Here is an 18,137-nt window from a genome sequence, read left to right as displayed (position 1 = left end):
CAATCCAATCCCACCAATTACATTGGAGAACAACCAATAGGCCCAGTTACAAACCCTTAAGATATTTGGGCACTTGATGGTTTGATTGTTCTCTTTTTGTGTTTAATTGATTGGATAAGAAGTGATGCAAAGAATTAGGTTAAATATCACAAAATTGACAATAAATAACATAAACAAACAAATATAGATCTCGAAATGAACCAAGATGTACAAAATTGGAAGGGGGATGCAGAGAGGAACTTGTGATAGAATTTCGAGCCCAAACCAACTAGACATTGTAGATAGGTACCTTGGTCCTAAAATCTCTCTAGGTGCAGAACAAGAATCCAATTGGTCTCAAGAGTCTCCAAGCCACCTTCTAGTCAAACCTTAGGTTGAAATACCTAGACTATGGCACTAGGTGCCCTAGTCCAGGTTGATAGAGGTGATAGGAACCCTAGTCCAGGTGGGCAGAGGTGCTAGTTATCAGTGTCCACCTCTGTTCTACTAAAATTTGTCTCACTACCTCTGTCTATGTCCGTATTGTGCTCCTGTACCTTCTGTCTAAGCTTGAAACCTATTTATGAGCCTGCAAATACACAAAAGAGGAGAAAAATGGTGTTGGGTTGTATAGGGGCTTGCCTAAGTCAAACCATGGGTTAGAATTAACCCTACAATAATGATGATTAGAAAGAGAAATATTACCCTTGCAGGACAACTGTTAAATTTGAAACGAAATGCTTAAATGAAATGATTATACCTTCAATTATTGATCCAATGCTCTTTAGATAAGTCATCCATGTGTTGATGCAAAAACATGTGATAAATCATCATAAAATCCATCATTAAAGCATACTTGAAGATGCCTTATTGTAGCGTAGTTCTCCTTGAAAGTTCATATTTTCTCTTGAAGAATAATGATTGCTCTTGAAACCAAACTTGTAGATGTTGAAATTAATCACAACTTGACATTTCTAGATTTATTCTCAAAGCTGCGACTTTGAGAATAAATCTGGAAATGTCAAAATTGACACATTATTCTCTTGAAATTTCAACCAAAAGGTGTTAGACAGTAGCAATAGTTGTCAATGTGTCAACAAAATAGGATTAAATTTTAAGAAAATCAAGATAATAGGGCCTTGATATTGGATGTGTAATTTATATTAGGATTGACAACATTTAAGTGGGGGGAAAATTGGTTTGAAATTTAAAATAGGATATAACCCCAAATAGACTTAAAATAAGGGTCCAAATAGAAATGCATTGAAGTTTAAAATAGGATAGGACTCATATTCTTGGATTGAGGATTAATTCAATGCAAGAAATGATCCCAAAATATCGAGGAATGGGAAAACTAAAATAAGTGCTAGGAGAGTGTGAAATTGGACACAATAATTAAAAGAGTACAATTTACAACACTACATGATGAAAATGACAAGTATGGTGTCCAATTGCAACAACAATAATTACACACAAAATTGAAAATCTTGAACTTTGATCTCCTAGTAGTAACTTCACCAAAATTTGTCCAAAACCCGAACAAGCTATTTTTCCAAATTTTCATCATAAATATGCTTCCAAAATTCAAAATGAAATCCCATTTGGGATCAAATCTTGATTCTCTAGAATATAGTAGACATCAAGTTTCCACAATCCATGAGATTAATCTTCAGTATTTCCAGATTAGATTGTGTATGAGTTTATTTCATCAATGTTTCAGATCACACTTCATGATCCATCATCAGGATGACAAATAGAGAGCATGCAAAAGTTAGAATAATCTAATGATGGATCATGAAGTGTGATATGAAATGTTGATGAAATAAACTCATACACAATATAATCCGAAAACACTGAAGATTAATCTCTAGAATATTTTAATAAAACCTAATTTCTTATTTGAGATGAATTAAATTATTTAATTTGAAAATGCATTAATTGTTGCAGGTATGATGTTGATGGTTGTGATTGTTGCATTTACGATGTTGATAGTTGTCATTGATGTCGACATATTGTTTTGGTATTGGTTCTTAAGTTGGTGATCCAGAAGATGTGTTCCCAGAATGATTTGTGCTCCGGAAGATGTGTTATAGTTGATATTTTGTTTGTTCATGTTGATGGTGATCCAGATTTCTCTTTTTGTCAGATATGGTATTGATTGATTGAATTCATGAGTATCTTGGTTCCAATTCGATCCGAAATTCAAGAATGTGTAACGACATTTGTGTAGAATGAGTTATGATTTGGGTTCGGTATTTGTGATGGATGTAATGTGTTGATTTGTCTGATAAAATGTGTTGTGGTTTGGTCCACTTCTCATTCCCTTCCACCACTAGAATGTTTAGTGTTGTCCTATTTCAAATATCTATCTTGGCTGACTTAGAAGATTATGTTTCTCGGAGGTAGTATAAATAAAAGGATGATTTGAATGTATGAAAACAATGAAAGATACGCGAAATTGAAAAAGAAAAATCCAATTGTTGTTGATATGTGAAGTGTGTTGTTGCTGAAAGACACCAAAAGAAGTTCCAGTATTACACATTGTGTCACAGTGGTCTATTCTCTTTTTCTTTTATTATTCCTTTAGTAGTGAGCCTTTTTCTGGGCAGTGAGCCCTCCTGTATTGAGCATTCTACTAGTGAGCCATGTTTTGTAAAAATCACCTTAATTGGTGTCACCTTAACTAGTGATATATGTTGAGAACTAACATTCTTCGTGGTTTTTCCCTTCTTGGGTTTTCCACGTCATATCTTGTGTTCATTGTGTGATCTATTTTGTGTATGTGCTTCCATTTTATATATGTTTTAATTAGTTTTGTTGGTTATTCCAGATCTGTGAAAGTATTGAATTATTTTTTTATTGTCAATTGATTCACCCCCCCTCTCAGTTGCCTAAATATTTAACAATTGGTACCAGAGCCTTGGTTCCTTGGAAAAGATCTTAACCACTTGAGGTAGATCTTGATCCGATGGCATATAAACTAAATATTCCTATCTTTGAAGGATCCAACTATAGCTTCTAGAAAGTGAAGATGAGAGGTTACCTGATCTCCTTGGGTATAACACTTGGAAAGTAGTGGAAACTAAGTATGTACAGTTGAAAAATGGTCTTGCCACTCCAGATGAGATTCAAGCTTATGAAGAAAATGAAAAGGCAAGGTATGCTATCTTTAGTGCTTTATTAAAGACTAAATTAACAAAGGTTATTTCATTGAATACTGCTTATGAGGTTTAGGAAAAGTTGAGGGATACCTATGAAGGAAATGACATAGTTAAATTATCAAAGAAGCTAACAGGTAAGCACAAATACAAGAACTTGAGAATGGAAGAAGGAGAAGATATAACAAGTATTTTCAGAAGGTTGATAGTGTTGGCATGACTGTCATAACTGATGCAGATGGAGAATGATGACTGAATGGGTAAAAGACTGTTGGTGATGAGACTGTGATGAAGAGATTGAGATGGCATGATTGGATGACTTTGATAAGTTATTTATGTTGTCATTGATGGCAAATGATGTTTATTCATTACTTTTGATGTTTAATTATGTCGTATTTTGTCATCTAAGTCTTTTTGGCCTACTAGAAAGATCTTATTGGTAAAGAAATAGGAAACTGGGAATTAGGACCTTAACTAGTAAACATGGAAAAGTTTTGATTGTATTTGGAGATTGGTGATGGTTGAGACTTTGTGGTTTGGAATGTGAGTTTGTATCATTGTAACATGTATCTGACCGAAACTGCATGATGTTTTGTCAACCGGAAGTCATGTTTATGATTTCTGATATGTTTTGCTAGGGTTTAAGGATTGGTAAAGAATTTTCTTAACTGATGATGATTTTTGGTTTGGCGGTGATCTACATCAAGTTCAAATGTTGGAGGTGATGTGGTACATCCCACGTAAATTGTTGAATTATTGTTTTGGCATGTTTGAAGATGGAATTTCTTGCGAATCAACGAAGCCCTTGGAAGAATGTTTTGTGGATTAACAACCTATCAGATCGACTTGCTATGACAACTTATGATCATTCTACGGTTGATATTGTCTTGTAAAATGATGTAATGATCTATGATGATTTGTATTATAAAACCTTGATGTTTCTAGGGTTTAGTTGCCGACCTAGTTATAAAAGTTATTTATGTTGGTATTGTTAATGTTTGTTGGGTCGGTCAGTGATTTTTGAGAAGAGAGTGAAGCTGAACCAGAGTATGAGAGATATGCCAGTGTTGCAGAGTTGTAGCATAATCAGATCTAACCAAGCAAGCAATGTAGTGCAAAACCCAAATCATTCATTGTTGTTCCCTAACAGTTGCAACAAATAAAATCCCTTAAGTGAATAGGTCCCAATAGGCCTTATATTGTAAATCCCCTAATAGGGTGACTCAACAACTGATTTCTAAATCCTCTTGTGAGGTTGATCCTAACAGGTCAAAGCTCCTAATAGGGTTGAGGTAAATCCCTTAACTAGGTGACTCCTAACAGGGTCTGCTCCTAACAGGGCATCTTTGTAAGCTCCTAACCAGGCTAGGCTCCTAACATGGCACATTCTGAAAGAGCACACAATTCTTGTGGGTACCAATTCCCACCGTGGTTTTTCCCTATTTGGGTTTCCACATGAAAAACATGGTGTTCATATGGTGAATGTATATATATATATATGTATGTATGTATGTATGCATGCATGCATGCATATATATATATATATATATAGAGAGAGAGAGAGAGAGAGAGAGAGAGAGAGAGAGAGAGAGAGAGAGAGAGAGAGAGAGAGAGAGGTAATAGAAAGAGTGAGAAATAGATATAGAGATAGAGATAGCAAAGTCCAGAAATAATGACTGAGTGCATATGTGTTAGTGAGAGAGATATAGAGATAGGGTGGGAGAAACATGGAGTGTGCATGTGAGAGTGAGAAAGATGCAAATATAGAGATAGGGATACAAACATGATTTAAACAAAACTTATAAATTGGGAAAGGCAGAGAGAGGAAAACATGTGGGGGTAGAGAGAGATGGAGATATAAAGAGGTAGAGATAGAGGAAGAGATGAAAGAAGAAATATGGAGATGTAGATATAGAGAGGAAAAATATATAGATATAGAGGTCTAGGAAGAGGAGAAGGAGAGAGAGGGAGAGGGATGGATATGGGGACATTTTTAAAGATAGAGGGGGGAAGATGAAGATATAGGTATAAATGAAGATACATGGAGCCTGAGGAAGGGAGAGAAATGGATAGAGGTAGAGAGAGATTGAGGGAGAGATACAAATACAGAGAGATAAGGAGATAGAGAGGGAGAGATATAGAGATATAGAGATATAGAGGGAGAGGGAGAGGGGGAGTGATAAATAGATAGTGAGAGGGAGACCAAGAGATAGATAAAGACAAAAAACAAAGAGAGAGTGGATAGAGACAAATAGAGACAGAGAGAGGGGGGATAGAGAGAGGGAAAGAAAAATAAGGATAGAAAAAGAGAGGGAGTGAAAAAAGGGAGAGGAAAAGATACATGGGAAGTTAAAGAGAGATATATATATATATATATATATATATATATATATATATATATATATATATATATATATGGGAAGAGAAAGGGAGAGAGTCGTAGAGATAGAGAGATAGATATGGGATAGGGAAGGAGTGAGGAAGGGAGTGATGGGGAGAGATGGAGAGAGATAGAGAGAGAAGGGGTGGAGAGAGGGGGAGGGAGAAATATAGATAGAGGGAAATATATAGATATAAAGAGGGATAGGGAAATAGATAGAGAGATAAAGAGATAGGTAGAGATATATATGGTTAGAAAGAGATGGAGAGGAGTGAGAGGGAGATAGAAAGAGAAATAGGGAGATAGAGATAGAGAAGATGAGAGATGGATGAGAGAAGAGAGGGGGAGAGAGGGAGATATATCAAAATAGATAAAGAGGTATAAATGACCCATAAAATGCCTATAAATTTAGGTTTGTAGTCACTAGATTTAAATTTTAGAACTTAGGATTTGAATTTGTAATGAAGAGGACATTAAGTGACCTAATCCAAGTTATCAAATGGTTTATAAGTGTGGACAATGTTAGATTAAAATAGGCTATAATAAAATTTGACTAACAAATTCTAGATACAAATTAATTTAAATACAAAAAAAAAAGAAGAAATGACACCTTTTTTCTCAACATTATTTTAACTTACATAATATTTTTTAAAAATAAATGTTTAAAAAATATAAAATATCAATATTCTTCTCATTAAATATGCTCTAATAAAAATGCATGAAGTGATATAGACAATTAGAGAGAGGAAAATATAGATAGAGAGGGAGAGAGAGAGATTAGAAGATAGAGATAGAGGGGCAAGCGTGAAAGATAAAGGGGGCACACTAAAAATTATAAGAAAATATGAAAGAACCAAGAAAGAGCCTAAGTAAGTCTAACAATTGGGGAGAGAATTTATAAATATTATTATTATGTAAATATAGAGATATTATTGTAGACACCTAAAATTGTCCCGTTTAATTAAATAAATATTTTTATTTATTTAATTACTTCATCCTAAGTCTTCTATTAATTAAATAAATTCTTATTTAATTATTTAATTCATTTAGCCTGTTCTAGCCTTTCTTCATTTAAATAAATATTTTTATTTATTTAAATTATCTTCTCCTAAATTAAATAAATATTTTATTTATTTAATTTGCCCCACTTCCTCTATTAGTTAAATAAATATTTATTTATTTAATTAATTCATTAGCTTTTTCTTTTAATGACACATGTCATTTATCTCTTAATTTTCCTCTACCTACCCCCTTCATTATTTTATTATTTCTTCTATGTACCCTTTAATCCTAGCCGACCATTTATTTCTTTCACCTCTTAATCTTATCCCTCCATTTTCTAAACCATCTTCTATATAAGAGGATTCTCTCATTCATTCACAACCCTAGCTAATCAGTACAAGTTATGCAATCAAGCCTTTTTGCAATCAAGCGACTTCACAACCACAATCCATTATTTGTTGAGCTCTTGTGAACATACAAAATCTAAGAGCAAATATATCAAGCAAGATCAATGGAGATTGAAACCCAATTTGACATGTGAATGATATTATTGTTCAATTTGTTGATTTGCATGTTCTTAGATATCTTCATTGGTGTATGGTGAATGCTTTATTGTAGGACTAGGGTTTTGTTGTGGTTGGATCTTTGTGGTTTTGCAATGGTTATCATCATCATTTTTCACCACATACAATTATATACACCAATTATATATTTATTACATTTATATTTAATTTTAGTGGTACTATTTATAAAAATATATTATGCATATAACATTTATATTAAATAGTGTACACTATATCTCGTATAATATGTAATAATGAATATAATTTTATTATCTTTCACTAAATTTAATAATATATTTTAAAATTAAATACAAATAATAATAGAATTAATATTTTAATTAGCATTATATGTAGAAATTATATTATATTTATTTAGTTGTATAATTTAATATATAAATTCTCTCATATTTAAGTATTTATGTAGATTATTTTTGTGAGAATATGTTCAACTATTAATTAAGAAAAATCGAAGATGGAGTTTGCTAATTGGCTATGATGGATAGAAGGTTTAGAAAGTGGTGCTTGAGACACCTTTAACTACTACATGCAATAAACTCATCAAAATTATAATGACAAGGTCAAACCTTACATTCAAACAATCAACTAGTCGTAAAAGTCATGCAAATTTATTAAAATTGTTGGACATTAACACATAAGATTTTGAAAGACACAAAATTAAATTGTACTACTACTAAATCCTCTTCCCCATAATTATACAACAAAAATATCTATTTTCCCATAACCAAATGGATTGAATAAACATAAAGAAACGAAAAATAGTTCATTTTCCACGTTGTGCCCCACCAGACGTAAATGAATAGATAGAATAAACATAAAAACATAATTCAGCTTTCGAGGCAAACCGCGTTCATTTTACGCGTTGTGCCCCACCATCATAATTCACTTTTGCTGCTGTACCAACTGAGATCCTTCTGCGTTTCTTCCTCAAGTGACAGTGATCATCCCTAATCTGTATCAGGATTTTCTTGCAAATACATAGATATCATTTCACCTTCCTTCGTTCTAATTTATCTTTTATTGTTTCTTGCTGTCAAAGCTTAAACCCGATTCCATGGCTTTACAAGCAGTGGTCGTCAAGCAGACAATGAGCATACAAACGCATCTGAAGAAATTGCTTTACCGATTCCATGGCGTGTTGTGTAGGCATCCTGTTTTCATCCTGTTTCAATTGGGTTTCTTTCTTTCTTTCTCTCTGTTCAACTCAATCCCATTCCACGCCATATACATGTACCTCTACTACTCTGGATACAAATGCTTTTCAGGGGATCGTTTCATCTCCATCTACTTCTGCTACATCCTCAATGTCAGGGAAAAAACTGCCCTACGATGTGTTTATCAACCATCGTGGCCCTGATGTCAAACAAACCCTTGCGGCTACTCTCTATAACACCCTCTCTGCCATGGGATTTAGGGTTTTTCTTGATAAAGAAGAGTTTCAATTGGGGGATTATTTGCCCAAAGAAATTGGAGAAGCAATGCATAGTGCTTCGCTTCATATAGCTATATTTTCACAGAGCTATGCACAATCCCCCTGGTGTTTGGTTGAACTTTCATATATGCTTAACACTGGTACCCAAATTATTCCTATTTTCTACTATCTTCAGCCTGGTGACATCCGACGTGAAAAAGGAATGTATGATGATGCGTTCTCCAGACACAAAAAAGAAGGGTAGATACAGCTCAGAAAAGATCTAGGAGTGGAAGAATGCAGTCAACATAGTTTCCTACAATGTCGGCGAGATCCTTAATAACAAGGAGTGAGTAGTACATAATTTTTCTTCAGCACTTACTCTTTTCTGCATTCAGTGGTTTTCATTTTTTTCCTTATTTTTCTGTATACATGTCATGGTAAACGATGTTTGCCCTGTTTCATTTTGTTGATATGTTCAGTGACGAGGGGAGACTGGTCAAGAATATTGTTAATCGTGTGTTGAAAGTAATAAAAAATGTGCCATTTGTAGTTGCCGAACATCCAGTTGGTTTAGATGAAGCTGTCATAGACTTTGAAAGAACAACACTTCAGTCTACAAAAAAAACCATTGCGCTGTGCAAATAGTGGGAATTTTGCTAAGCAGATTTATAATAATAAATATATAAATATGGAAAAGTCCAGTTTTTTATTAGATATTAGAGATGCTGATTCCAAAAGTGCATTACATAAGAAACAGCAAAAACTCTTAGAGGATCTTGGTCTTCAAGGTGTATTGGTTGACAATATAGAACAAGGGAAGAATAGGGAAGGGTATTCTTGCCTCTCGTTTGACATTGTTCTGGATGATGTGGACAATGTAGATCAATTGGATGCTCTAGTGCCTGAGAAAGATAGTCTTGGATGGGGTAGTTGGATTAACTTGAACTACTTCAATGTCGGGGCATCTCGTCCTATTATAAAATGAAAGCATTAGATCCACTTCATGCCAAGCAGCTTTTTGGCTGGCATGCTTTCTTAAAACCAAGTCCACTCAATGGATTTGAGAAACTTGTAGAAGAATTCATGAAAGTTTGCCATGGCTTACCATTGTCTCTCAGAGCGTTTGGAGGACAGTTATATGGCAAATTCAACAAAGATTATTGGGAGAATCAATTACAAAAGATCATTAGAATACTACCTGATGATATTAAAAATAGGCTAAAAGTAAGTTACGATGCTTTAGACCATGAAGAGAAAGAAGCATTTTTGGATGCAGCTTGTTTCTTCATTGGAGAGGAAAAAACTTCAGCCATTGCAGCTTGGGACGGATCAACTGGGAGTGGACTGTGCAGTTGGGAAAGTCTCTTGAATAAGTGTTCTGTTGAAGTTGATGAATAAGAATGCATGATCACTTAAAAGATTTGGGAAGAGAAATAGCAAATCATCAATTGCCCTGCAGACTTTGGTCTCCCCACCAGATTTCTTGACAATGAAATGCAGGTAGTGTTAATACTATTATTTCTCTATCTATATCTGTTTCATTTTTGCTTCCATGAAGATTTCTCTACCTATATTTATTTCATTTTTGCTTTATGAAGCTTAATGTTTCCACAATTTTTTTCATTTCATTTTTGTTTGTATTGCAAAGGGAATTGCCATTCGAGCAATAAAGGCTACAAGAGCTGAATCAACAAGCGAGGCTGAGCAGATTCCTCAATGTTGCCAGGGTGGAGAGATCATAGTTAACACGAGCAGAGGATTTCGTAGCTTGTCATCCTCTTCACTGGGATTAAAACTTCTTTGGGTCAGTGGAAATTATTATAATCTAGTGATTGGTGATCTATCAAGAGATCTGGTATGGCTCCGCTGGCTTGACATTGAGCAGAGAAATCTTTGGTCATTGAATTCATTGAAAAATTTGAGAGTTTTAGAACTCCGCGAAAGGCTGGGTGGGGAGCATTACTTAGAAGAACTATGGGAGACTAACAGCAATGTAAGTCTCTTCTTAAATGAGTTGCTTTAAAGCTTTACTTCAATATTTTTATTGTTGTCCGTGTTTAGTCGATCTCATTGAGAATTTGCTCCTGTGCAATTAAGAGAGTCGCCGATTTCTCAGTGCTCAAAATTCCAAAGATTTCCAGAGTCAATTGGATGCCTTGGGCATTTGAAAAAGATAGTTGTGAGAGGTGGGAGCAAGGTGAGGAGTCTGCCGGATGAATTTTGTCTTCTTCAATCTTTGGAGCACCTGGAGTTAACTTCATGTGGAGAGCTATCATCACTACCCACCAGTTTTGGTGATTTGAGTAATCTGATGCACCTTGATTTGTTGAATTGCGTGGAATTGAGGAATTTGTCAATCTCTTTCAAGGACCTTGCACTCATGCAATACCTCAACTTAGAAGGATGTTCTAACCTCATCTTAGAGTTAGTCATTTTTGAAAACATGACAGAGCTAGAGTATTTGAACCTCGATGGTTGCAGGCAATTGGAAGAGTTGCCTCGTCACATAACAAATCAGGCCTCATTGACAGAGCTTTATGTATCTAATATAGAGAACTTAAGGGAGGTACCATGGAACATCGGCCAACTGAGCAAGTTACAAAAGATCAGCATCGGAAGTGAGTTGTTGACAAGCCTGCCAACATCTATTGGAGATTTGTCTTCCTTGACTTATCTTGAAATTGATAAGTGTCACAAACTGAAATGCCTACCTGAATCTTTGGGGTGTCTTAATCTCTTAGAGAATTTACAAGTAAGGACATCAGGAGTTAAATCCTTACCAAAATCAGTTAGGCAGCTAATTAATCTTCAAACACTGGGAATATCCGAATGCTCAATCAGCGAATTGGATCTTGGAGCGAGGCCAATTTCTTCTTCTTTGCGCAACCTTAAGGGGATAAATCTACGTAAGATTGAAGTGTGCAAGATTCCCATCTTCGAAGATTGTTGTCCAGGCCTTGAATCTCTCAGGCTTTGGTACAATAAGCATCTAACAGAGATAGATGTCCTACCAACCACAGTGAAGAGGATAGAATTGCTGGGGTGTGATATGGTGAGGAACATAAGGGGCCTTGATCGTTTGGTAAACATTCAAACGCTGTGGATAATTGGGTGCCCTGAGTTGGATGCGCTTCCCAGTTTTGCACAATCAACTTCTCTCCGAGACTTTGTACTGACAGGCTGCTACGGAGATAAGAAAATAGCAGGTTTGGAACATTGCAGAGCATTGGAGAGGCTGAGAGTGCATACGAGGTGGGAGGAGGCGGGTATACAAAGTTTGGAGCGCATGGAAAGATTGATGCACGTGGATCTCAGAGCAGCCAGCAAATCAGGTGTTGAAGGGTGCATTCGAAGCATGCAGGTAATAATAATTAATAGAATATTAGGCAAATATAATTTTAATTATTTTGAGTTGATTGTGCATTGACCGAATGTGTTGTTTCGCAAAGAATTTGCAGAAATGGCCCGATGAAACAGGAATAGGCACGCGGGCGGTCCCTGATGCGGCCTCGCTTCTCAACTCTTTTGACTTTCTATTAAAGATTTATTTATTTGGTGGAGAAATGGTAAAAGGAGAAGTGGAGAAAGGATTGGTTGTGACGGGAGAAGAGGAGAGTTATGGAGGCTTTCAGGCATTTACAGGTGTTTTTATCAAATTAATATTGTTAATTATATTTATATATAAATAAATTAATAAAAAAATATAAATCTCATAGTTATATATTTTTAATAGCATTTCATTTTTTCAATGTAATTTTTGATATTACGTACATGTTGTACTAAAGAATCTATAATGTTTGTTTGACTATTATTTTTTTCCAGTTAAGACTTTCTTTTTCTCAACTATCTATATTATAAAATGATATTGCACATCAATATGTTTTGTTCTTAAATGGTAAGTAAGATTCGTCGACGAATAAATTGTACTCTAAGCGAATCATATTTTAACACTATTTAACTATTAAAACCAATAAGTTATTACTAAACCTCTTTGACAACATTGATTCCTTACAAGAATGTGTTGTGGCCAACTTAATGCTTCACAAAAAGGAATAAATACATATCTTCTTATAAAAATCTCCAACCCAACAAGAATAAATAGATCAATGCACACTCAACACTTCACCAATATCATGAGTACCATGACAAATCAAGCAATTGTTCAAAGTTCCTTTCAAGTACTTGGAGTCTTGGACACTCATTTTACATGTATTTATTTTTATTTTCTTTGTCGTATAATGAACTTACTTAGCATTCCCACAACTTGAAAAATGTTTGGTATTATGTAAACTATTGCATACGCAAGATTTCATACTACACTTACAAAAGGAACCTTCCTTATGACATCCAAATTCTCTATATTGTAAAGTTCATATGTCAGTATTCAAGTGATGCTATATAACAAGGTTGTCAAACACTTGATATATGTATGAAGCCGAAGTGAATTCATCAATGATGGAAAGGGTATCAAATATATACATTTCAAACAATTTTGTCCATAATATTTACCTTTCTCCTTCAATTACAATCCTCCCATGTCTTTCACCAACTCATCCCTTTTTATTGTCTTCATCAATACTTGAGAAATTTTTTTTAATGAAAATTTCCTCTCTACTCTTAATACCTATGAGTATATTTATCTATTTTTATTGATACTTAACACCAAATTTTGAATTACATGCCATGATATTGCCTACCTAATGATTCCCTTCATGTGATGTGTGAGAGTTATTGTCATAATTTATTTTTATTGCAGATTTAAAAAGAAAACTAATTCTTCAAAGTGTTTAACGCATCATTATCTTTAGATAGACTCAAATATGTCATGGGTGATATCCAAAGTTGAAGTGAAGATTTCCATTTTTTTAGCATTTTATGATATAATTATAAATCACATAACACTAAATGATAGACAAGTATAGAACCAATCTATTGATAAATATGAATGTAAAAGAATAAGAAATGACAGTATTAGGGGATAGACATGCTATTTTGAATGAAGTAGAACAAACTCTATCTTAGAAGGTGACTATTTCTTATAATGTTAAGTACCATTGGCCAAGAACAATGGATTTAGTACTAGAAAAATGACTAATTATCACATTTGATGTAGTTTTCATCTATCCATATCCCTTACCATAACTAACACACTAATAACAATAGATTCTACTCAAATATAGAGTGAGTTAAGGAGGACTTCCATTGGTGCTATATATTAACAAGCAAATATTTTGGCGAAGCCAAGAAAAAGGAAAAATTTAAAAATATTTAAAAATAGATAAAAAAAAATTATTTTAACAACTTTTTCTATATAACATATGTAACATTATACAATGTACATAATAGAAATATTGACTTTAAAATTGCCTTTTTAACAAATTTTATTTTATCATGATAGTATTTCTATGCAAATATTACTTTTAAAAGTTTTTTTTTAAATTTATTTATTTATTTAAAAGGCTATAAGCTTGTTCGCCAAAGGTGTCTCTATATGAGATGGACGACCTCATAGAGAAAATCAACGACATATAATTCATTAGAACCGCGAACTAGTCTCTATTTGACACGCTATGCATCTGTCCCCCGCCACATTACCGTGAAGGGCATAATTGCTCCTCAAACTTCTTGACAAAGTGCTTTCCCTTCCTTTTTTCTGGACCGAGTGAGTGATAACCTATTTTTTATTAATTATTAACAAGCCCATCATTCAAAGTCTTGGTAGTTGCATATGTTTAACATTTTTTAATGGCTCATTAATAAAATATAATAATAATAAAATATTTATATTTATGTATTGATTTTTTATATTTTAAATAAATTTTTAAATATAAATAATATAATTAGAATTTATTATTTTCTATTTAATTATTAAATAATTTTGTTTTGGAGATGTTAATTATACTTTCTATAAACATTTAGATAAATTTATTATATAAAAAGCAACATATAATATTTTATATGATATAATTGAAAATATAATATAATTGAGATACATAAATATGTAATATAATTGATAAGAGGTTAAAAATATTTAATTTTAAATGTGATTAAAAAGATGCTTTTTTAACTTGGTATTTGATTTAATATTAAATTCTATTATTTATATCAAAATTTTGTAGCTTTGTTAGATTGGCAGTCCTACATTTTATTTTGGTTTGGTCTCGTAATTGCAATTATGATTTTTATACCCGCAACCTTAATTTTATTAGATATTATTTGAACTTGCTCCATGATCTTGAATTTGTATTTCAAAATTTTATATGTTTACCTCTAACATCTAACAATGATAGTTTTTAGAAGCACCTAATCATTTAATCCACCATCAACATATAAATTATTAACATTTAAACTATTTATCATTTCAATGTCATAATGTAAAATAGTAATAAGCACCATATAATTATTTTAGGTAACATAATTGAAATATACAAATTTATATAATAAATTTGATAAAGAGGTTACAAGTATTTAGTTTTATATGTGGTAAAAAAATGTTATTTCAACTTGTCAGGCAATCTAATATTAAATTTTATTATATCTCTTGATATTTTGAAGCTATGTTAGATTGATAATTCTACATTTTGTTTTGGTTTAGTATCATAGTAGTAGTTATGATTATCACACCTACAATCTTATTTTATTAGATATTATTTTGAACTTGCTCCATGATCTCGAACTTTGCATCTTGAACTTGTTCACCTTTAATATATAAGAATGATAGTTGTTAGAAGTACCTAATCATTTATCTCACCATCAACATATACACTATTAATATTTAAACTATTTATCATTTAAAGGTCATAATGTATTAGAGAATAATAAGCATCATATAATTATTTTAGATAATACAATTGAGATACACAAATATAAAGTATTTAGCTTTATATGTGATTAAAAATATGCTTTTTAAAAAAGTTTTTCATGTGATCTAATATTAAATTCTATTATTTATCTTGAAATTTTGAATATTTTCATACATGCAACCTTAATTTTGTTAGATATTATTTTGAACTTGCTCCATGCTCTCAAACTTTGTATCTTGAACCTTTAGAATCTTGTTCACCTCTTCTTAGAAGCACCTAACCATTTATCTCACCATCAACATATACTTATTAACATTTAAACTATTTATCCTAATTATCAAATAAATAATAGAAGGATAATCAACTATGCATCTAATAAAATTTAACAGGCTCAATTGATGGAAAATTTTATTTTCTTAGATGCATTCTATTACTTTATTATTGTTTATTTACCAATTTCTATAGTTTACAAATTTCAACCTATGTCTTAAAAAAATAAAAAATAAAATTGATCTTATCATCTTTATGTGATTCATTTATGCGTCACTATCTTTAGACCTCTAGTTTTTTAAAAATGAAGCTTAATATCTACAATATTATGTGAGTAATGTCTCTATGACCTTTACTTGAATGCTACAATTCTTAAATAATTTACTATTATTCTAGATATCTCGTTCATTTCAAAGTAATTATCTTTCAAAACATATCAACCATGTATTATGTAGTATTAGAAAATATTTCTTTATTCTCATATTTTGTCATAGTATATGAAGTGTTTAAATAATTGTCTTCTATAGAATTACCTCCAATCTAACAATCTATTGGACATTGATCATATTTTCAGGTGAATGATTTGATATTGGAGATAAACAATTGATCTTCATGTAGTAAATTATTTTTATTTGTGAAAATTATTAACACTTATGATTTGCAATATGGCAGTTTGCTGAACATTATTGCCACTCGTCTCTTCAATTTACATGTTTTATGCTCTCCATGCTATTTAGTTGTAATATTGAGGAATTTTTAGAATGCTCCCCTATTTCAATATCCACACCTCTTCGACGTACCCATTGCACACCAAGGTGATTTTGCTAGTTATATATTAATATGATAATGAATGTTTGAGGATACAAGTAGGTTCTTGTGAGCATACGATACAAAATAGGATTTTACGTGTCTACACTGTCGAACTAGATAGATAAAAAACTATTAACATCCTCTATCGAACAAAATGAAGAATAACAACACCTGATTTTATTCTTCCATTACATCTGGTTGAATTTCATTTTCTCCTTGTTGTTCCATAATATTTACAATCTCTTCTGTTTGTGGGTGGTATGAGGTGCTTGCATTATCTGCTACATTATGAGCCGGTGTAGGTCTTTCTGTTGGAGTGTTGAGGTCTGGGAACAGAGGTTGGACATGCGATGGGGCGTCATCTGCAACAGGAGGAGCTTCAATGTGATCATGGCCCAATAGCACTAACAGAGCATTGATCTTCTTCTGAACATTATCAATTAAATCTTGTCCAAGCACCCTATGATGTCGTTCCATAGCATGTTATACATATCTATAGCTCTGCATCTCGAGTGTGTGTTTAATATTATCATAAACTAAGAGAAATGCATGCCCATTAAGTAGAAAGTGTCGAGGGAAAATAACCCCAATGTGGGCTTGACCCTTCCATAAATCATGCTATTGAACTGCCATGAGAAGTTTGTTTCCAAGGAGGAAAACATCCCTAACTACCTTGTGTGCTATCAACTCCAACATTGAGAAAGATTGCAACAAATCTAAAGCATTCGATAAGAAGATGGAGATCAATTGAGATGGGAAGATAATACACCTTACCTATGAAAATAGGATTTCATCTCCAATTAGCCTCTTGATGCTCTTTCTGTCCTGGTAACAATGAGTGTTGAAAACTCGTCCTAGGATGTCATCTGTTATGTGTTCTATGAATGGCAACTCCCCATCATCAACTGAGATGTTCACTTTGTAGTTGCGTGACATGTATTCCATATGCACCATTCGATAGGTTAGGCACAAGTGGCTACTTTGAATTTATACTTCTTCAGATGAGGAATGTCGATTCATTTGGAGAGAAGAGAAATGAGAAAACCCTATTTTTAACAGTCATTAATTTTATAAAATGAATTCTAAGTCCTTCTGCCAATAATATAATCACAAGAAAATTCATAGAGATGGTTTGCCTAGAAAATCAGAGTATCGACATATTATGAATTTTTCTTTGTCAATATAGAAAGTTAGTTGCTAGTTGTTCAATTTGGACAAAATAGAGTAGGCTATGTGAGGGAGTTGTTGGGGTCAAATATAAAACAAAATAGAAAGAACATCAAGCTCCTCTCTTAGTAGTTGGAAATGTGGAGGTAGAGAGTTGAAGCTCAAACTATAACTATTGATTAAGGGAGAAACAAAAAGAGTTATTTGAAACCCACATTTGACTGATCAATTCAATCTTTATTAATCACACAAAAACAATGCATCTTTATCCATCTTTGTAATTCCACAAGGGCACATGGATAAGGTTAGGAGCATTCTTATTCATTAATAAAGTGGATTGATTTTTTCCATCTCATAATAACAACTATTGTAACAATCGATTACTATATATAGATCTTTCTTAGTGTGGTGAATATGGATGCTCATCTGTTGACCAAGTCACCCAACTAGTATAAAAGGGTTAGGGTGGGGGTGACATCTTTCTATTATATCTTCTTTCATACCAACAATTTTTCATTATTAATAATGTGCATAATAGGTACTCATTTTCCAAGGACCAATTCTTAAAGTATA

The 18,137-nt window shown here is 32.9% G+C and overlaps 2 protein-coding genes across 5 annotated transcripts; both read left to right on the top strand.

Moving 5' to 3' along the window:
- Positions 1–7,975: 7,975 nt before the first annotated feature.
- LOC131074488 (disease resistance protein TAO1) lies at positions 7,976–12,244 on the top strand. Of its 4 annotated transcripts, none has more exons than XM_058011111.2 (5): positions 7,976–8,860; positions 8,994–10,014; positions 10,163–10,507; positions 10,648–11,875; positions 11,964–12,244. In XM_058011111.2, exons 4-5 carry the CDS (start codon positions 10,826–10,828, stop codon positions 12,201–12,203), a joined length of 1,290 nt encoding a protein of 429 aa, XP_057867094.2. In that variant the 5' UTR covers positions 7,976–8,860; positions 8,994–10,014; positions 10,163–10,507; positions 10,648–10,825; the 3' UTR covers positions 12,204–12,244. The 4 variants fall into 4 exon arrangements, with proteins under 4 accessions (XP_057867094.2, XP_057867093.2, XP_057867096.2 ...); XM_058011110.2 differs by having other exon boundaries at positions 10,612–11,875; XM_058011113.2 differs by having other exon boundaries at positions 10,163–11,875; positions 11,973–12,244.
- LOC131858546 (disease resistance protein L6-like) lies at positions 9,496–9,912 on the top strand. Its single transcript, XM_059211819.1, has one exon. The coding sequence runs from the start codon at positions 9,496–9,498 to the stop codon at positions 9,910–9,912; it is 417 nt and encodes a 138-aa protein (XP_059067802.1).
- Positions 12,245–18,137: the final 5,893 nt, after the last annotated feature.

Source organism: Cryptomeria japonica, chromosome 9 (assembly GCF_030272615.1).
Source record: "Cryptomeria japonica chromosome 9, Sugi_1.0, whole genome shotgun sequence".
Taxonomy (NCBI): Eukaryota; Viridiplantae; Streptophyta; class Pinopsida; order Cupressales; family Cupressaceae; genus Cryptomeria; species Cryptomeria japonica.
This window is presented reverse-complemented; position numbering and strand designations above follow the sequence as displayed.

Bases quoted from the DNA above. Each gene is read 5' to 3' on its own strand.
- LOC131858546 (XM_059211819.1), top strand. From the start codon at position 9,496: ATGAAAGCATTAGATCCACTTCATGCCAAGCAGCTTTTTGGCTGGCAT.
- LOC131074488 (XM_058011112.2), top strand. From the start codon at position 10,826: ATGCACCTTGATTTGTTGAATTGCGTGGAATTGAGGAATTTGTCAATC. The intron at 11,876-11,963 runs GTAATAATAATT...TGTTTCGCAAAG, and splicing joins GGTGCATTCGAAGCATGCAG to AATTTGCAGAAATGGCCCGA.